The sequence below is a fragment of the Colobus angolensis genome, unplaced genomic scaffold (assembly GCF_000951035.1).
Source record: "Colobus angolensis palliatus isolate OR3802 unplaced genomic scaffold, Cang.pa_1.0 Scaffold271, whole genome shotgun sequence".
In the NCBI taxonomy this organism is placed as follows: domain Eukaryota; kingdom Metazoa; phylum Chordata; class Mammalia; order Primates; family Cercopithecidae; genus Colobus; species Colobus angolensis.
Genome location: NW_012115944.1, coordinates 1761952 through 1781073, shown reverse-complemented (window position 1 = coordinate 1781073; position 19122 = coordinate 1761952). Strand labels below are relative to the sequence as shown.

Genomic DNA, 19122 nt, shown 5'->3' with positions numbered 1-19122 from the left:
AAAAAAAAAAAAAAAAGAGAGAGACCACCAAAAACCACATGAATTATATAAAACTCTCCAGCCATATTTATGTTTCAATGCCTTTTTTTTTTGAAATGGAGTCTTGTTCTGTCACCTAGGTTCTGTCACCTAGGTTGGAGTCCAATGGTGCCATCTTGGCTCAATGCAACCTGTGCCTCCCTGGTTCAAGCGATTCTCCTGCTTCAGCCTCCTCCTGAGTAGATGGGATTACAGGTGTGCACCACCACGCCTGGCTAATGTTTTGTATTTCTAGCAGAGACAGAGTTTTACCATATTGGCCAGGCTGTTCTCGAACTCCTGACGTCAGATGATTCACCTATCTCGTCCTCCCAGAGTGCTGGGATTACAGGTGTGAGCCACCATGCCTGGCCTGTTTCAATGGCTCCTAATACCACATTGAGCAATAGCCCAGTAGGACGTAACACCGAATGAGTAAAGGTATAAGTAACCCCACAGGTATTACATTCCTTACAAATGAGTAAACCCGATAATTTACCTTAGTAGGAACCATGGAATTCAGCAAGACACATAACTTAAGAAGTCATTATTATTTGAGAAACAAAGTTTCTTTGCCTCAATTTCTGCTGACAGAATGAATATCTCAAAGCCCAAACTTTGCTACACTACCAGGAATTACCACTTACGCATTTTCTTCATCAAAGTTGGCCCGCTTAGATCCAATTTTGTAGAAAGAAGGAAGCTGTGGTGGAGCTGACTTTCCAAATCCAGAAGAAGAGCTGGTTGCCCCAAAGGCACTGTGGGACTGCTGTGGGAGTTTGGGTTCCTCCTTTTTCCCAGCACTGATGGCGAAACCTCCAAAGCCAAATCCTCGCTTAGTGCCAGGACCACCTTTATTCCAGTTCATGGTGCCAATGACTGACCTGTTAGGAATAAGATACACAAATATAAATTTAACTTTAAAAAGTGTATAGCCCCAAGGGCCAGGCGCAGTGGGTCACGCCTGTAATCCCAGCACTTTGGGAGGCCAAGGCAGGTGGATCATGAGGTCAGGAGTTGGAGACCAGCCTGGCCAATATGGTGAAACCCCTTCTCTACTAAAAATACAAAAAATGGCCAGGCGTGGTGGCACACGCCTGTGGTCCCAGCTACTTGGGAGGCTGAGGCAGAAGAATCACTTGAATCCGAGAAGCAGAGGTTGCAGTGAGTTGAGATCGCTCCACTGCACTGCAGCACAGGCAACAGAGCGAGACTCCGTCTCAAAAACAAAAAAGAAAAGAAAAGAAAAGGAAAAAAAAGCGTATAGGTGTATAGCCCCACTGAGTTGTCTGTCTCTTCCAACCTCCACCTAAAATTTTATTTTAAACTTTAGCTTCTCAATTAAAACTATAACATTGTAGTCAGGAGAGTGGCCCAGGCCAGTAATGCCAACTACTTGGGAGGCTTAGGCAGGAGGACTACTTGAACCCAGGAGTTCCAGATTACACTGAGCTATGATCACGCCACTGCACTCAAGCCTGGGTGACAGAAAGAGACTGTCTCTTTTTATATTAAGAAAGAAAAGAAAAGAAAATCCCATCCATCTCATTAAGAGATTCATTTCCAGCCCAGCTATTCAGGAAGCTGAGGCAGGGAAACTGCTTGAGCCCAGGAGTTCAAGGTTACAGTGTGCTATGATCCTGCCTGTGAATAGCCACTGTATTCCAGCCTGGGCAACATAGTGAAATCCTGTCTCTTAAAAAAACAAAAACAAAAACCAAAACCACAAACGTTGACATTGTATTTCAGATACACACCATGCTAGCCTCAACAAATGATTATATTTTCTAAAACACTGAAGGAATTGTTTTAATTTTATTGGGGACTCAATGTAAACCGGAATGCAGTATTTAATATTATCCCCTCCAAAAAGATTTTCCTGCTAATTAACATCTTATTAAGCAGACAAAAGTACTCATAAAAAAATATTTTGGGGAATCTGATATGTGCTAGGTCATTGGAGATATAAAAAGACTGAATATCTTCATCCTTATATGAAAGACTGAGGTGCTATCAGCCAAGACTCCCCCAAAACTAGAGGTTATCCTCTGGTAATCACATCTGGAAGAATCAAGGAATCAAAACTTAAAAGATCAGTTATTTGTAGACAGTATCTATGTATTCATGCCTGAAGGAAAGGTACTATGAACCATGTATTTATTGAACAAATGCCCAATAGAAACACTATCCAGGAAGAAACTATGATTCACTGACATGTTGCCTGAAGTATTCAGTTAGCCTGTGGTTAGGAATTACAAAGAAATTTCTTGTGTATTGATAAAATCACTTTACAAACAATACCTTACATTAGTCTTGGCTCCAAAAACCTTTTTTTTTTTAAAGGAACAGGGTCTTGTGATGTTGCCCAGGCTGGTCTCAAACTCCTAGCCTCAAGACCCCCTCTCGCCTCTGCCTCCCTAAGTGCTGGGATTACAAGCATGAGTCACTGTACCTGGCCCAAAAAACATTTTTTTTTGTTTTTTGAGACAGTCTCAATCTACCGCCCAGGCTGGAGTGCAGTGGCCCGATCTCGGCTCACTGCAACCTCTGTCTCCTGGGTTCTAGTGATTCTCATGCCTCAGCCTCCTGGGTAGCTGGGATTACAAGTGTGCACCACCACGTCCAGCTAATATTTTGTATTTTTAGTAGAGATGGGGTTTTGCTATGCTGGCCAGGCTGGTCTGGAACTCCTGGCCTCAAGTGATATACCCGCCTTAGCCTCCCCAAGTGCTGGGATTACAGGCATGAGTCCCTTCACCCGGCCCCCAAAAACCCTTTTTAATGATACAATTTACCTAAGTTTTACAGAAAAGTAGAGAGCAAAAAAGAACAAAATTTAAAATTACCTGAAATTTCCTCTCCCAGATATGTAGTTTTGTTCTGTTTTTTGCTACTTCTATGCATGTGTGTACGTACACACACACAAATTAAAAATTGAAACCATACTATACATACTATTTTAGTTACTGATTTCTTCACCTAATGATATACTGTGATATTGTTTGTCAATAGATATCTATTTCTTCACTACTTTACAGTGTAATACTAGTAACATAATGTTACAAAACACATCATTATAGCTACATCTTTGTGTATACCTTCAATTATTTCCTTAGGAACAAGTTTTTAAATGCAATTGCTCAAAAGGAAAATGCATTCTGAGTTAAAAAAAAATTTTTTGTGTAACAAGTTCTTGCTGTCACCCAGGATGCAGTACAGTGGTCTGACTGCAGCTCACTGCAGCCATGAACTCCTGGGCTCAAGGGATCCTCCCACCTCAGCCTCCTGACTAGCTGGGACTACAACATGAGCCACCATGCCTGGGTTTTTATTTTAATTTTTTGTGGTCTCACTATGTTGCCTAGGCTGGTCTCGAAATCCTGGCCTGAAGCAGTCCTCCTACCTCAGTCTCCCAAAGTGCTGAAATAAACAGACATGACCCACACCACCTTGCCTGGCCTAAACATTTTAATTACTACTTACATTTATGAAAAAGTATCCATTACACATTGAGTAAAATAAGAGCATAAAACAAGGTGGGTAGTATGATTTAATTTATGTAAAAACCATGAGTTACGTATACAGAGATAGCTGACAGGCTGTTTATCACAATGTTTAACAGCAGTTACTTGATTTTTATTTTGTTTACCATTAGTAAGAAAAATTAAAATGTTTAATTTTAATTTCCACTAGCTTTAAAGCCAGGGTGGAAAAAATTCCAAAAGCTGTTTATTATAGTAACATTGTCGAAGAGATCAGAAACACACTGTTCTATGCCCCTTGTCTACATACACTTTATAGGTTTTGTTCAACTGCTATTATACCCAGCACTTAGTTGTTTGCTTAGTATTAAGGGTTTTTTTTGTCTGCTTTTTGAGAGACAGAGTTTCACTGGAGTGCAGGGGTACAATCTTGGCTCACTGCAACCTCTGCCTCCTTGGTTCAAGTGATTCTCTTGTCTCAGCCTCCCGAGTAGCTGGGATTACAGGCGTGTGCCACCAGGCTCAGCTAATTTTTTGTATTTTCAGCAGAGATGGGGTTTCGTTATGTTAGCCAGGATGGTCTTGAACTCCTGACCTCAATCAATCCACCCACCTTGGCCTCCCAAAGTGTTGGGATTACGGGCGTGAGCCACAGCGCCCAGCCTACTTAGTATTAAACTTGAATTACACCACGTCAATCTCCACTTAGACCCTTAACTCCAGATAGAAACTGTCTTTACTCATTTTGGACCTCCTTCTCTAACAGTGAGAATGACTAAGGTATGTATTTAGTAAGTACTAGTTTACTTGAACTTCATCTCCTGCTTTCTTTAGGAATCCCATAAGGGGATTCCTTCAATCAGGGAATCAACATAATTCCAGTGCAATGAACTTTAATAAGAATCTTTACAAGCAAGGGAATTTTAGCATCTGACATTTTTAAACTAATCTATAAGCCTATCTTTCCAAGAGCTATTCCCAAGCAACAAAAATGATGGGTTCAATTTTAATCTCATTTTTCCTAGTGTATACAACATATAACAAGGAGCTAATGAGCCATAAGGATAAGAAGGCAGACAAAGAAAGGATAGTGTAAAGACATTTTACATTCAGGTGGATTTTAAGAATCATACAATCTCCTAGCCGGAAAACTTTCAATGGTTTACTGAAAGGTTGCTGAGAAGGTCAGACAGTATACGAAGTGCTAGGCATTCATACATGAAAGATACAGTCCCTGTCTCAAGGAGTAGACAGTGTAGTCTGAGGCAGCTGAAAACAACATGATGCGTTCTAACAGACGTACTATACAGAGTGCATTCACTGGTGGTCCATGAGTGGGAGCAAAGGCATAGAAGTGTTCTGAGAGATGATATGTTAAATTCTGAAATCTCAAGAGGCATTAGATCAAAGAAGCATTAAAGAAGGGCATTTTAGATGGAAAGATCTGTTATGTGCTACGACAGAGAACAGGAAGTAGTTCAGTGCAGCTAGAGTTCAGTAGGACATTTGGGAAATTTTCAGGACACATGTTCAGAAAGACAGGCAGGGCCAAGATGAACAGCTTAGAAGGCTATGCTAACGACGTACCATACAAAACTGTATTCTACCAGCTACAAGGAATTGTTAATTTTACACAGAAGAAGAATTTTCAGATCAGTGTTTTTGAAAGACAGAATGAGAGATACTCATGGTAGAGGCAAGGAAAGTAGTTAGGAGGCTGTTGCAGCAATGCAGGTATAAAGCAACAAAATTCTGAACTAAGAAAGCCCCTATGAGAAAGGAGAAACGGGGGATGGATCTGAGTTGGGGGATGGATCTGAGTTATTTTTTTAGACATCTGAGGAAAGATCCATTAGGATTGTAGTAATTGGTGTGGAAGCTAAGGAAGAAGAGTTTAGAATAACTTCAGAAGTTTCTGGCTTTAAAGATTGGTGAATTGTGGAGCCACTAATGGAGATGGAAAGCTAAAAGAGGAAGGCTTGCAAAACCAGGTAGAAGGTGAGTTCAGTACCTATGAGAGAGCTAAGTAGAGATGCCAAGCAGAGAGGGCTCTGGAGTGGAGCTACAGATTTGATGTAAGCCATTTGTATTTGAGGTTACTGATGTAAATAAGCTAGCAGAGAGACGATGCAGAGTGAGAAAAGAGGTTAGGACAATTCTTTCTTTTCTTTCCAAGATGGAGTCTTGCTCTGTTGCCCAGAGCTGAAGGGCAATGGCATGATCTTGGCTCACTGCAACCTCCGTCTCCCAGGTTCAAGCAATTCTCCTGCCTCAGTCTCCCGAGTAGCTGGGATTATAGGCACACACCACCATGCCCGGCTAATTTTTGTATTTTTAGTAGAGACAGTTTTCACCATGTTGGCCAGGCTGGTCTTGAAGTCCTGACCTCATGATCCACTGCGCCCAGCTGGTAAGACAATTCTTTTTTTTTTTTTTTTTTGGGACAGAGTCTCGCTCCGTTGCCCAGGCTGGAGCGCAGTAGCACGATCTCGGCTCACTGCAAGCTCTGCCTCCCGGGTTCACGCCATTCTCCTGCCTCAGCCTCCCCAGTAGCTGGGACTACAGGCGCCTGCCACCAGGCCCGGCTAACTTTTTGTATTTTTAGTAGAGACGAGGTTTCACTGTGTTAGCCAGAATGGTCTGGATCTCCTGGCCTCGTGATCCGCCCGTCTCAGCATCCCAAAGTGCTAGGATTACAAGCGTGAGCCACCCCGCCCAGCCCGGTAAGACAATTCTTAATGTATATCACTATTTAGGAAAAGAGAAGCTTACATGGAAACTTCAGATGGAACAGGGATGGGGAAGGGAAAAAAAGAGAAGAGAGGGAAGGAAGGAAGGGGAGACAAGGAGGAACACGGGTGAGGAGAGAGAAGCTCTATAGGCAGAAAACTAAAGAGAAGTCAGGTAAGTTAAGAACTAAAATGCGCTAGCGCAGTGGCTCACACCTGTAATCCCATCACTTTGGGGAGGCTGAGGCGGGCGGATCACGAGGTCAGGAGATTGAGACCAGCCTGGCCAACATGGTGAAACCTCGTCTCTACTAAAAATACAAAAAATTAGCTGGACATGGTGGCGGGCGCCTGTAGTCCCAACTACTCTGGAGCCTGAGGTAGGAGAATGGCGTGAACCCAGGAGGCGGAGCTTGCAGTGAGCCCAGATCGTGCCACTGCACTCCAACCTGGGCAACAGTGCAAGACTGTCTCAAAAAAACAAAACAAAAAGAACGAAAATGCTTCTGTCGTATATGCAACCAAGAGTCATCGGTGAAAGCAGTTTCAATGGAGCAGTAGGGACAGGGCTGAGGAGTACCTGAGTGGCAAGTAAGTGGTAGAAGATGAAGACTAGGTCAAGAGGAGTCAAAAGTACTTTGTAGGCTGTTTATCAATGAAAGAAAGGAGAAAGTGAAGCATTAACTACAGAAATTTTATTTTTTAAAGAAACATATGTATGTTTATATGCTAAAGGGGAAAAACCAGTAAAATCTGAAAAACTGAAGATGCAAGATGACAGAAAAAAAAATCATAGGATTTCCAGAGAAGACAAGATACAATCAAAACTTTTAACAGAAGTAATTCACTCTTCCCCCAAAACTGGAGAGAAGGAGTGAAAAGAATAAGTATGAATATAAATCAGCCCTACCAAATAATCAAAAGGTTCATATTACAAAAGCAGCAAATCAACTCCTGTCACAAACAGGCAGGCAGTGAGACCTTGGGCAGGTGATAGTTGCTTAACGGCTCTCAGACTTAGCAAGATGCAAAAGCAATCCTTTCCCTAGCTCATCTAGAACACACAGCCCATTTCCCCTCAATTACTGACTCTAGGAAGACCAAGCAACTGTACTTTCTATATACCCTGAGTAGAATGTTAGCTCCATGAAGGCATGGACTTTGCTCAATTTGTCCAGCACTATATCCTTGGTGTCTGTGTAGTACTCAAAAACTTTTGCTGTATGAATAAATATCATGTATTCAGGCTCTCCAAAATTCATCCCAGTATTTGTGAAAACCGTCTTTTATTACTACAAACCTTGTCATCTAGCTATCCACCCTTCCTGATTAAATCTAAGCCAGATCATCCTCAATGTATCATTACTTAGTCTCTTGAGAACAGTTTTTCCTACTTTTTTTTTTTTTTGAGACAGAGTTTCGCTCTTGTTGCCCAGGCTGGAGTGCAATGGCGTAATCCTGGCTCACCGCAACCTCCGACTCCCGGGTTCAAGGCCTCCCAAGTAGCTGGGATTACAGGCATGTGCCACCATGCCTGGCTAATTTTGTATTTTTAGTAGAGATGGGGTTTCTCCACGTTGGTCAGGCTCGTCTCAAACTCCCGACCTCTGGTGATCTGCCAGCTTCGGCCTCCCAAAGTGCTGAGATTACAGGCGTGAGCCACTGTGCCAGGCAGTTTTTCCTACTATTAAACCATGTAGTGTTATGGCTACTGAACCCTGACAATCACAGAGGTTTGTGGCAGTACAGCTGATAGAAGAAGCAAAAGATAGCCACCCAAATTTCTATTTGGTTACTAAAAAAATAAAAGACTCAAGTGCAGTGGCTTACGCCTATATTCCCAGTACTTTGGAAGCAGGAGGATGGCTTGAAGCCAGTTTGAGATCAGCCTGGGCAACACAGAGAGACCCCATCTCTACAAAGAAAATAAAAAAGAAAAAAAAGGAGATACCTAGAATAGTCAAACTCAGACACACAGAGTAGAAGACTGGTTGCCAGGGGCTGGGAGGAGGGGAGAATAGGGTGTTATTGTTTAATGGGTACAGAATTTCAGTTTTACAAGATGAAAAGTGTTCTGTGGCTAGATGGTGGTTATAGTAGCAAAAGAACAAAATGAGGTGGGCACAGTGGCTCACAACTGCAATCCCAGCACTTTGGGAAGCCAAGGCAGGAGGATGGCTTCAGCTTAGGAGTTTGAGATCAGCCTGGACAACAATGCAAAATTTGGTTTCTACAAATACAAAAATTACCCAGGTATGGTGGCGTGCACCAGTAGTCCCAGCTACTCGGGAGGTTGAGGTGGGAGGATGGTCTGAACCCAGGAGGCAGAGGTTGCAGTGAGCCGAGATCATGCCACTGCACTCCAGTCTGGGCGACAGAGCCAGACCCTCTCTGGAAGATAATTAATAATAATGGACATTAAGTACAATGCTGCTGACATGTCTTTTACTAAAAAAAAAAATAAAACCATGAAATGAGCACATGTATATTTAGGTTATTTTAAACAAATTATGAGGGAGCAATAGGCTGTATAGGCTTCAGTCTCTAAAATACAAACACACGGGAGTTCGAGACCAGCCTGACCAACATGGTGAAACCCCGTCTCTACTAAAAATACAAAAATTAGCTGGGCGTGGTGGTGGGCGCCTGTAATCCCAGTTACTTGGGAGGCTGAGGCTAGAGTATCACTTGAACCCGGGAGGTGAAGGTTGCAGTGAGCCAAGATTGCGCCACTGTACTCCAGCCTGGGTGACAGAGTGAGACTGCATCTCAAAAAACAAAACAAAACAAAAAACAAACAAACAAAAAAATACTTGGGAAAATTCAACTGTATTTTTGTATTTTTTCTCTTAAAAAATATTTCTTCATTTCCTGCTGGGGTACCAAAAAATAAAACTTTAAAAAAGAATCCCTTTGAAATACCTAATTTGAAAAGAATTAGCTGCATAATAGAGCCATAAACAAAGTTCACTGAGTATTTGCTTAAAAAAGAACAACCCTAAGTTGGTTCTTAGTAATAACATCCATTGTTTTATACTGATGAATAACCACTGATGATTTTGTTATGTGCCCAGTACTATGAGGGACATCCCTCATGCATACCTGCCTTTCCATCTCCACCTCCACTATTGCAATTATTTCCTAAAAAAACTTTCTGATTATTGGGAGGCCAAGACAGACGGATCACAAGGTCAGGAGATCAAGACCATCCTGGCCAACATGGTGAAATCCCGTCTCTACTAAAAATACAAAAATTAGCCAGGCATGGTGGCACGCACCTGTAGTTCCAGTTACTCAGGAGGCTGAGGCAGGAGAATTGCTTGAACCCAGGACACGGAGGCTGCAGTGAGTCATGATCGTATCACTGCACTCCAGCCTGGGCAATTATTAAGAGCGAGACCCTGTCTCAAAAAAAAAAAAAAAAAAAATTTCTATTATCAAACTCCCACAGCACTACCAGAGTGATCACCAAGTCAAAATATACTGAGTGCCTACTCTGTGCCAGTAACCGCTCTAAGGTGCTAAGGATACCGTAATGGAATCAGAGACAGTCACATTCAGAGCTTACAGTCTGGCCCAGGAGAAAGAAAAACTAAATCATGTAATTCCAGGTAGCAAAAGTGCTACGAAAAGCAAGCAAGAGGGTAAGAGGCAAGCTATTACAGACTTTAGTCAGGCAAGGCCTCTCTGAGACGAATGACATTTGACAGGTAATACTCCCCCGACTACTGTCCCAAGAATGTCTGTTTTATTGGAAAAGTAATGGTGATGTACATCCAGATGCTTCATCTAAAACCAGCAAATCTTCCATAGTCTATGAGAAGCGATTCTGTGTAGTAAAGCATAAAATGATGGAGACACACAGTGAAAAGAGAAAAGCAAATTTTACATCCTTTGGTAGAGTAGCATAGTGTGTGTTAATACTGTGGAACTAGAAAAAGTCTCACAGAAGGGAGGTCAGTATTCAGATGCTTACAGAAAACCCTTTCCAGGTTCTTCCAGAACACATATTTCTCACTATGTCACTCTTCTCAATTCCATAGCTCTCCACAGTTAATCATGCTGGAATGAGACCCTTCATTGTGGCATCAAACTACTTTACCATTTATATTTCCCAGGGTCTCTCCACAAGTACTCAGTTTTCCAAGAAAACAAGCATTCTAGTGAATCCTCTTCCTTCTACCTGGATCCTCTCCCCATCAAATCTCTTTCCTATAAACTATAAGTACATACCAAAGTCCTGTCCTACAAAACACATCTCAAATACAAACTCCTAAAGACATATGATTTCCCCAAAGAAATGGCATCTCCTGGCCAGGCACAGTGACTCATGCCTGTAATCCCAGCACTTTGGGACGTCGAGACGGGCGGATCACGAGGTCAGGAGATTGAGACCATCCTGGCTAACGTGGTGAAACCCCGACTCTACTAAAAATACAAAAAAATTAGCCAGGCGTGGTGGCAGCACCTGTAGTTCCAGCTACTGGGGAGGCTGAGGCAGGAGAATCACTTGAACCCGTGAGGCGGAGCTTGCAGTGAGCCGAGATCTCTTGACACTGCACCCTAGCCTGGGCGACAGAGTGAGACTCCATCTCAAAAAAAAAAAAAAAAGAAGAAACGGCATCTCCTTCCTCAACTTCCTTTCCAGTCCAACTCCGTATTACAGGATTCATGGCTGAAGAAACAGGCTTATTCACTTTTCTCTTACGTTTTCAATATTAGATATTCATTTATTCAATATGTAAAAGACTAAAGGAGATCTACAACTAGGCTCAGGAGAAATAGTCAAGATGGGATGAAGTCCTATTTGGTATGGTTCTAGGCACTAAATCCTATGGCTGGCTGGGTAAGGTGGCTCACACCTGTAATCCTCGCCCTTTGGGAGGCTGAAGTGGGAGGATCACTTATGGCCAGCAGTTTGAGACCAGCCTGGCCAACACAGCAAAACCCTGTCTTTACGAAAAAATTATAAAAGTTAGCCAGGCTTGGTGGCACACGCCTGTAGTCCTAGCTGCTCAGGAGGCTGAGGCAAGAGGATTGCTTGAACCCAGGAGTTTCAGGTTACAGTGAGCTGACTGGACCACTGCACTCCAACCTGGGCAACACAGCAAGACACTGTCTCTAAAACATAAACAAAATGTGGTGGTTTCATAGGAAATCTTAACAGAATAGTAAAGTAGCACAGGCTGTGTGTAAACTATCTTTGCTACTAACTTGATATGAACCTCAGGGAAGTTACTTAGCTTCCCTGGGTTCAGTTTCCTCATCTATAAAATGGTGAGAGGCTGTGTGTGGTGGCTCATGCCTGTAATCCCAGTACTTTGGGAGGCTGAGGCAGGTGGATTACTTGAGCCCAGGAGTTTGAGACCAGCCTGAGCAACAGAGCCAAACACTATCTTAAAAAAAAAAAAAAATGAGACTATCACCTATCTCAAGGGTTGGTGTGAAAAATTAAGTTCATACACAAAAATGTACTTGTTCAATACATCAGCTTCCATCTTGTTTTTCATTATATTATTATTTCTGAAGACCCAATTTCTTCATCGGTAAATTGAGACTATCAGACTTCTTTCAACTCAGGTATTTCACACATAAGTGCCACAATAACACTGAAGATGTCAGAGATCACCACGAGCTAACAAGCAGGGGTAAGCGTCATAAAAGAGCCAGAAGCCAGGCTAGGCACAGAAAGATGCAAGCTGGGTAGAGACGTGCAGAGGATGACATTCTAGGGAGAAAGACTGAACTAGCGAAGGCTAGGAAGTGAGAATAAATGTGGAACATGCTTATAAAGGAAGACGATTTAGCTAGTTTGTGTTTTTGACAATGGTGGAAAATAAGATATGATCTAAATGACTTTAAATATAGTGGACTAAAAACAACTGATTATATAAACCACATTACTTTATCATTTGCATTTTTGGAGGTGGAAGAAAGAGTTCTAGTGACAGTGATTAGCATCTACTCTACATAATACCTTGAGAGTATCTCACACACTATATACAGGTCAGTTCTTTAATGAGAATCTATATAAAAACTCAAGAACGTAATCACATTCTTCTAAACCAAATATAAGTAAATGCTAGGTTATGGTTATTTTAGAAGCATCCCTTCTCTTGTCAGCTTAAAGCAACTAAGAGCTGATTATATGACTATCAATGCAACAAAACAAATTTAAATAACTGCACTCCTCTCATATTAAATTGTTACAATATAAATCGGATATTATCATTCCTCTGATCGAAACCCTCAGATCCTTCCTAAGTAACAGCCTAAAAGGCTGTGGTTGTTCCGCTCACTCCCTTCCCCCAATTCTTCCCAGACCATATCTCCTAATACTCCCTCAGCTCACAGTGGTCCAAACGCACTGGTCTCCACACTCTTAACGGGCCAGTTTTGTCCTTCTCAAGGCCTTAATATTTGTTACTCTCTAGCTTAGAACGTTCCTTTCCCCAGATAAACATAGGCTCACTCCTCCTTCTAGTCCGCTTAAACATAAGCTTGTCTGAACGGACTTCCCTGACCACTTTATTGCAAATTCCAACAACACCTCCCCAACCCTCTTTCCGACTTTCTTCTTCCTAAGGTACTGATCATCTTCTAACATTCAGTATAATTTATGTATTTGTTTGCCTCTCCTTGCGCTACTAGAAAGTTAAGTTTCACAAAGGCAGGGGTCTAACACCTATCCCTATCACCTAGAACGGCGCTAGAGAATAGGCACCAATAAAAATATCCCTTGAATGAATGAACTGTACATTAGGCATTGTGTAAATGCCTCTTCCAGGTACAGAAAGACACATTTTCTTTTCCCAGCTGTCAAAGTCTAAATGTTAATTTTTGTACGAAACACTCACTGCTCACCTCCTATGTGCCAGAACTAGAGCCAGGCCCTGTAAAGTGACTTAAGACATAGTCCCTGCCTTTTAGGAAGCCCTAGGTGTGTATATGAGGGAGGACAGACATAGAAACATCATTCACAAAAAGAATATACAGGAAATTGGATAACTGCCTATAGGAGTGTAGGCAACACTCCTATTATTATATTCGATTCCCCAAAACTCTCGAGAGCTTCTCCTATGTTTCTGACGCATATGTTTGCAACTCCACATAAATTATTTATTCACATCAGACAGGCTTTCAAGTAGGCCGCAAAAAAGTTTGTGTGACTACAGTGATGCTAATAATCGACCTAACTCAAGGCTGCACAAAGATCATCGCTTTTATCTTTTCACTCCTCTCATTTGGCAGCTTTTGCCTATCACGACCCCAAATTCGGAAGCCTGCATCTCCCAAGCGCTGCCTCCTTGGGCCAGAACTCTCCCCGCGCTATCCCTGCCTCGGAGCCGGGCACCCTGCAAATCCCTTTCCTAGGCGAGCGGGCGCCGCCTCCGGAAAGCCGCCAACTGGGCCTCGGTAAGACTTGCGAGGGAAGCGGGTGCTGTGGGAGGGCGACGCGGCTAGGAAGGAACCCTCGAGGCCTCTGCCCGCACTCCCACCCCTTCCCAGCACCCCGGCCGCCGGTGCCCCGAGGCTCTGCCGACTCTTTGTTAAGCGAGGCCGTGGTTCCTCCGCCCTCGCTAGGCCCAGCAGTTGCCTCCAGTGCCCCCAAGGACTAGCGGCCCTGCGTCCAAAACCCCCACGCACAAACCTGCTGCTATAGCTGCAGCCGCAGCTGCTACCACCGCCGACACGGAGAGAATCCCGCGGCCCAAAGTACGCGCTGTCCCAGCCAGGTCCCGCCGCGCTCCTTCCTCTCCGCCTCCTTCGCCGCCGCCGCCACCGCCTCACGGCCCGTTGCCGAAGGGGGAGGGGAACAAAAATCCGACATGCGCAGTGAGGAGTGCGCGGGCCGAAGGGCGGGGCCGAGGCTACGACTCCCGGAAGGCGCCTGACCTTAAAGCTCCAGAACGCCTCACAGGCTCCTCAGATACTCTGACAGGAAACTGCTAGTTGGGTGGACAGAGTTCATGACCCGTCTAGAAAGTGGGTCTGGGAATGAAGAAAAAGTGGCGTCAGGGGGCTGGTCAAAAAATCCCAAGAGAAAACGGGTTGGGCAGAAACCACATTTACATGAACATGCCTATCATTTAAACTCTGGTCCGTTGCAAATACTACTACGGCGACACTCTTGCCTTTGGCCACGTGGTCCCGCACAGCATGGCCACCTTTAGCTTCCGGAGCACCGGTTCCGTGTGACGTCAACTTGACGGAACCCTACGGGGGAGGATTGGTATAGGCGAGGGCAGTTCCGGCCCAGGGGCGGGGATTATGTAATTTTCCCAGAAGCCCCACCTCGCCTCAGCTAGGCGAGGAAGAGGGAGGTCTCGCGCTGTCCGTGGTGTTGCGTCCCGCCCCGCACACTGCGCGCAGGGGCTGACGAGCCGCTCGCATTCTACGTAACGGACGGCGGAGGCTACGTGAAGAGAGGCGCGGCGTGACTGAGCTACGGTTCTGGCTGTGTCCTAGAGGCATCCAGGGCAGTAAAACAGCTGCGATCGCGGAGGCTGCGGCCAGGCCGAGAGGCAGGCGGGGCAGGGGTGGCGGACGCAGGGCGCTGGGCCGGGTTTCGGCCTTGGCCACAGGTAAGGAGCGGGCCAGGACGCGCTTGTCGGCGGGGTCGGGCCAGGCCGAGCGGTGACTCCGAGTTGCTTGGCCTGTAGCCTGGTCGGGTTGAGATAATTGTAATGGTTTAGGGGAACTTTCCCACGGAGCTGTGAGCAAATGATAGCCAGAAGGGCAGAGTTAGAGGAAATGTACAGTGTGTGCCGCAGGATGACATTAGGATGTATTGATTCTCTTGGGTGGGGAGAAACTAGGCGAGGAGGTTTAGTAGAAGCAAAAACCTCTGTGGCCAGTCTCCTCTGGAGGTTTCTAGCATGAAACGTGTTTGTATCCGACACGTATAAGGAGACAGAGGAAAGTCTGCATGATTTCCAGAATACTCGTTCTGGCCGTTGTCAGAAAGGCCTATTCTAAAATGACAACAAGGAATAATGGCCTCACTCGGTCCTCTTCCCTCAAGTCTGTACTCAGTCGCTGAGGAACTATTGGATGAGCTTGCAGAAAATAATCAAACCAGACTTGTCAGTGCTTGTGTGAATTTTCCTTGGTCCTGTATTCCTTGCTTCAGGAGTCATAGAGGCTGGGTGGCCTGGCAAGAACTTGTGCATTTGAGAAGTGAGTTAACAGGTGCAGCAGAGACTTCTAAGGGGAAGGCTAAGGTAAAAATGTCTTGGATGATTGTGACCTAAATAACCTTGAAGGATCTCCATTATAGTGCTGAGTTATCTCAGAAGTGTTTCTGTGGTGTGAATATTCTAAGTGGAAATTCAGTTTGAAATGATCAGATCTTTTGGTAAGCTGTTAATCGAGTTGACTGTTCCGGTGTTAACTTTTAGTTACTTATATTTGAAAAAAAAAGTTTTAAGAGTAGGATTTGAAAAGGAGGCCGGGCGCGGTGACTCACGGCTGTAATCCCTGCACTTTGAGAGGCCGAGGCGAGCGGATCACGACGAGGTCAGGAGATCGAGACCATCCTGGCTAACACAGTGAAACCCCGTCTCTACTAAAAATACAAAAAAATTAGCCGGACGTGGTGGCGGGCGCCTGTAGTCCCAGCTACTTGGGAGGCTGAGGCAGGAGAATGGCGTGAACCCGGGAGGCGGAGCTTGCAGTGAGCCGAGATGGTGCCACTGCACTCCAGCCTGGGCAACAGAGCGAGACTCCGTCTCAAAAAAAAAAAAGGAAAAAAAGAAAAGAAAAGGAAAACACTGACGATGAAGTATTTTAATTTAAAGGGTGTTCATTATGCACCATGAAAGAAAGAAACAGGAACTAATATTTATTGAGAGCCTTATATGTGCCAGGCAGTGTATTAAAACTTCCTACATATCTCCCGTAATACCCACTGCAGCCCTAAGAGGCAAGTGGCAAATGGTATCCCTTTTTTGTATGTGGACAACAGGGAATTTTAAGTAACTAAGCTAAGGTCATATTGCTGGTAAATGGTAGAACTGACATTTTATTTTATTATTTATTTATTTTTTTGAAACAGGGCCTCGCCCTGTTGCCCAGGCTGGAGTGCAGTGGCGCAATCTTGGCTCATTACAACCTCCATCTCTCGGGTTCAAGCGATTCTCCTGCCTCAGCCTCCCGAGTAGCTGGGATTACAGGTGTCTGCCACCACACCCAGCTAATTTTCATATTTTTAGTAGAGGTGGGGTTTCACTATGTTGGCCAAGCTGGTCTCGAGCTCCTGACCTCAAATGATCCACCCACCTCAGCCTCCCAAAGTGCTGGGATTACAGGCGTGGACCACCACGCCCAGCCTACAGCTGACATTTTAAACAAATTCTAATTCCACCAAAGTGTGTTCTCTTTTTCCATATTTCTTCCACTTTTGACTAAATATTACAACATGAGAACTAGAGGGAAATTCTAGAAAAAGTAGAAGAGATACTTTAACAGGTAGTAATTTAGAGGACTGAAGACCCTTAGGGCTGGTGGAAGTGGAAAATATACATTCCAGAGTTTTAAAATATTCATTAGTAACTAAAGATGGTTAAAGGAAGCTAGGGATGTTTAGAGACACATCCCAAACCTCTTTGAGGTTGGCATTGACAAAGTGGCATGCTTTTCCATAGAATGTCCCTTGATACTAACCTGAAGGATCAACTAGTATAGAAAGGATGTTTAGTGGCTGGGCGCGGTGGCTCAAGCCTGTAATCCCAGCACTTTGGGAGGCTGAGGCAGGTGGATCACGAGGTCAGGAGATCGAGACCATCCTGGCTAACACGGTGAAACCCCGTCTCTACTAAAAAATACGAAAAACTAGCCAGGCGAGGTGGCAGGCGCCTGTAGTCCCAGCTACTCGGAGGCTGAGGCAGGAGAATGGCATAAACCCGGGAGGCGGAGCTTGCAGTGAGCTGAGAACCGGCCACTGCACTCCAGCCCGGGCAACAGAGCGAGACTCCGTCTCAAAAAAAAAAAAAAAAAAAAAGGATGTTTAGTCCTCCCTTGATATCTGTGGGGGATTGGTTCCAGGACCCCTTGAGAATACCAAAATCCATGGATACTCAAGTCCCTTATATAAAATGGTATAGTATTTACATAAAACCTATGCATCTCCTACCGTATACTTTAATTATCTCTAGATTACTTATAATACCTAATTTAATTGTACTTTTTTAAATTTTTCTTCCCTCCAAATATGTTCAATCTGTGGTTGGTTGAATCCACAGATGTGGAACCCGTGGATAGGGCCTACTGTACTGTTGACCTATCCTTTATGGCATTTCTCAAAATCTTTTGTACCTTTCAAATTTTGTGAACTTTAATTCTAAGAACATTTAATTTCTTTCTTTTTTTTTGGAGACAGAGCGCTGTGTCACCCAGACTGGAGTGCAGTGGCGTGATCTCGGCTCACTGCAATCTCTGCCTTCGGAGTTTAAGCAATTTTCCTGCCTCAGCCTCCCAAGTAACTGGGATTACAGGTGTGCACCACCATGCCCAGCTAATTTTTTGGTATTTTTAGTCAAGATGGGATTTCACCATGTTGGCCAGGCTGGTCTCGAACTCCTGACCTCCAGTGATCTGCCCATATTGGCCTCCCAAAGTGCTGGGATTATAGGTGTGAGCCACTGCACCCAGCCTTTAAGAGCATTTAATTGCATTTAATTTCTTGAGCATCCATGGATTGCAAGGCATTGGACAATAACCTTTGATATTAAACTGATTTCTTTAAGAAGTTTCAGTGCTGTAAATGAGATTTAGAATACTCTCCGTCCCAGAGCACCTTCAAAGAGTAGTACATATTTCCCTTTGCCATACTCTCACCTCTGTTAGTACTCAACTCACTGCATTATGGCTTCCATCCTTACCACTTCCCAGCAGTTGCCAGTAATGATTTCATCATGACCTTTCTAGCCTTCTTTCTCCCACTTGAGTCTACAAACCCAATGCTCTATCATACCAGGCTCCTAAAATATGCCATTTCAGGCCTCCATGCCACACCTGTTCCTCAGTCTGCAATGCCTCTTCTCGAGTGACAAAAGTACACTACAGAAAAAAAAAAATTAGACTGGGCACAGTGGCTCATCCCTGTAATCCCAGCACTTTGGGAGGCCAAGGCAGGCAAATCACCTGAGGTCAGGAGTTCGAGACCAGCCTGGCCAACATGGTGAAACCCCATCTCTACTTAAACTACAAAAAAATTAGCTGGGCATAGTGGTGGGTACCTATAATCCCAGCTACTCAGGAGGCTGAGACAGAAGAATCACTTGAACCCAGGAGACAGAGGTTGCAGTGACCTAAGATCATACCACTAGACTCCAACCTGGGCTACAGAGCGAGACTCTGCCTCAAAAAAAGCAGTAAAATAAATATGAAGAAAAATAAAGACAAAATACCCACAATTCTACTATATAAGCTAACTACTATTTGTGTGTAAATGTATGTTTTTCTAAACCAAACTTGTCCAACTCATGGCCTGCAGGCCGCATGTGACCCAGTACAGCTTTGAAAGTGGCCTAACACAAATTTGCAAACTTTGTTAAAACATTATGAGATATTTTTTAGCTTATCGGCTATTATTAGTGTTAGGGTGTTTTATGTGTGGCCCAAGACAATTGCTCTTCTTCCCATGTGGCTCAGGGAAACCAAAAAATTGGACACCCCTGTTAAACTTTTTTGTTTTGTTTTTCTTTTTCTTTTTTTTTTTTTGAGATGGAGTTTCACTCTTGTTGCCCAGGCTGGACTACAGTGGCACTGCCTTGGCTCACTACAACCTCCACCTCCTGATTCAAGCGATCCTCCTGCCTCAGTCTCCCAAGTAGCCGGGATTACAGGCGCCTGCCACCATGCCCGGCTAATTTTTGTATTTTTAGTAGAGA

The 19122-nt window shown here is 44.1% G+C and overlaps 2 protein-coding genes across 5 annotated transcripts in view; one reads left to right on the top strand and one right to left on the bottom strand.

Annotated features, from left to right (window-relative positions):
* DDX42 (DEAD (Asp-Glu-Ala-Asp) box helicase 42) overlaps window positions 1-14363 on the bottom strand; it is a 49429-nt gene extending 35066 nt beyond the window's left edge. Inside the window, exons 1-3 of one of the 2 annotated variants that reach the window (XM_011947942.1) lie at window positions 13881-14363; window positions 13094-13165; window positions 666-902 (exon numbers count right to left, since the gene is read on the bottom strand). In XM_011947942.1, coding sequence (XP_011803332.1) covers window positions 666-886 — 221 coding nt within the window. In that variant the 5' untranslated portion in view covers window positions 887-902; window positions 13094-13165; window positions 13881-14363. The remainder of the gene's footprint in view (window positions 1-665; window positions 903-13093; window positions 13166-13880) is intronic. The other variant, XM_011947941.1, reaches the window with a different exon arrangement.
* CCDC47 (coiled-coil domain containing 47) overlaps window positions 11926-19122 on the top strand; it is a 32267-nt gene continuing 25070 nt past the window's right edge. The window contains exons 1-2 of one of the 3 annotated variants that reach the window (XM_011947946.1): window positions 11926-12235; window positions 13481-13645. The gene's annotated coding sequence lies outside the window, so the exon portion shown is untranslated. Of the gene's footprint in view, window positions 12236-13480; window positions 13646-14453; window positions 14815-15362; window positions 15454-19122 lie in introns of those variants that run through there. The other 2 variants (XM_011947945.1, XM_011947944.1) reach the window with 2 other exon arrangements.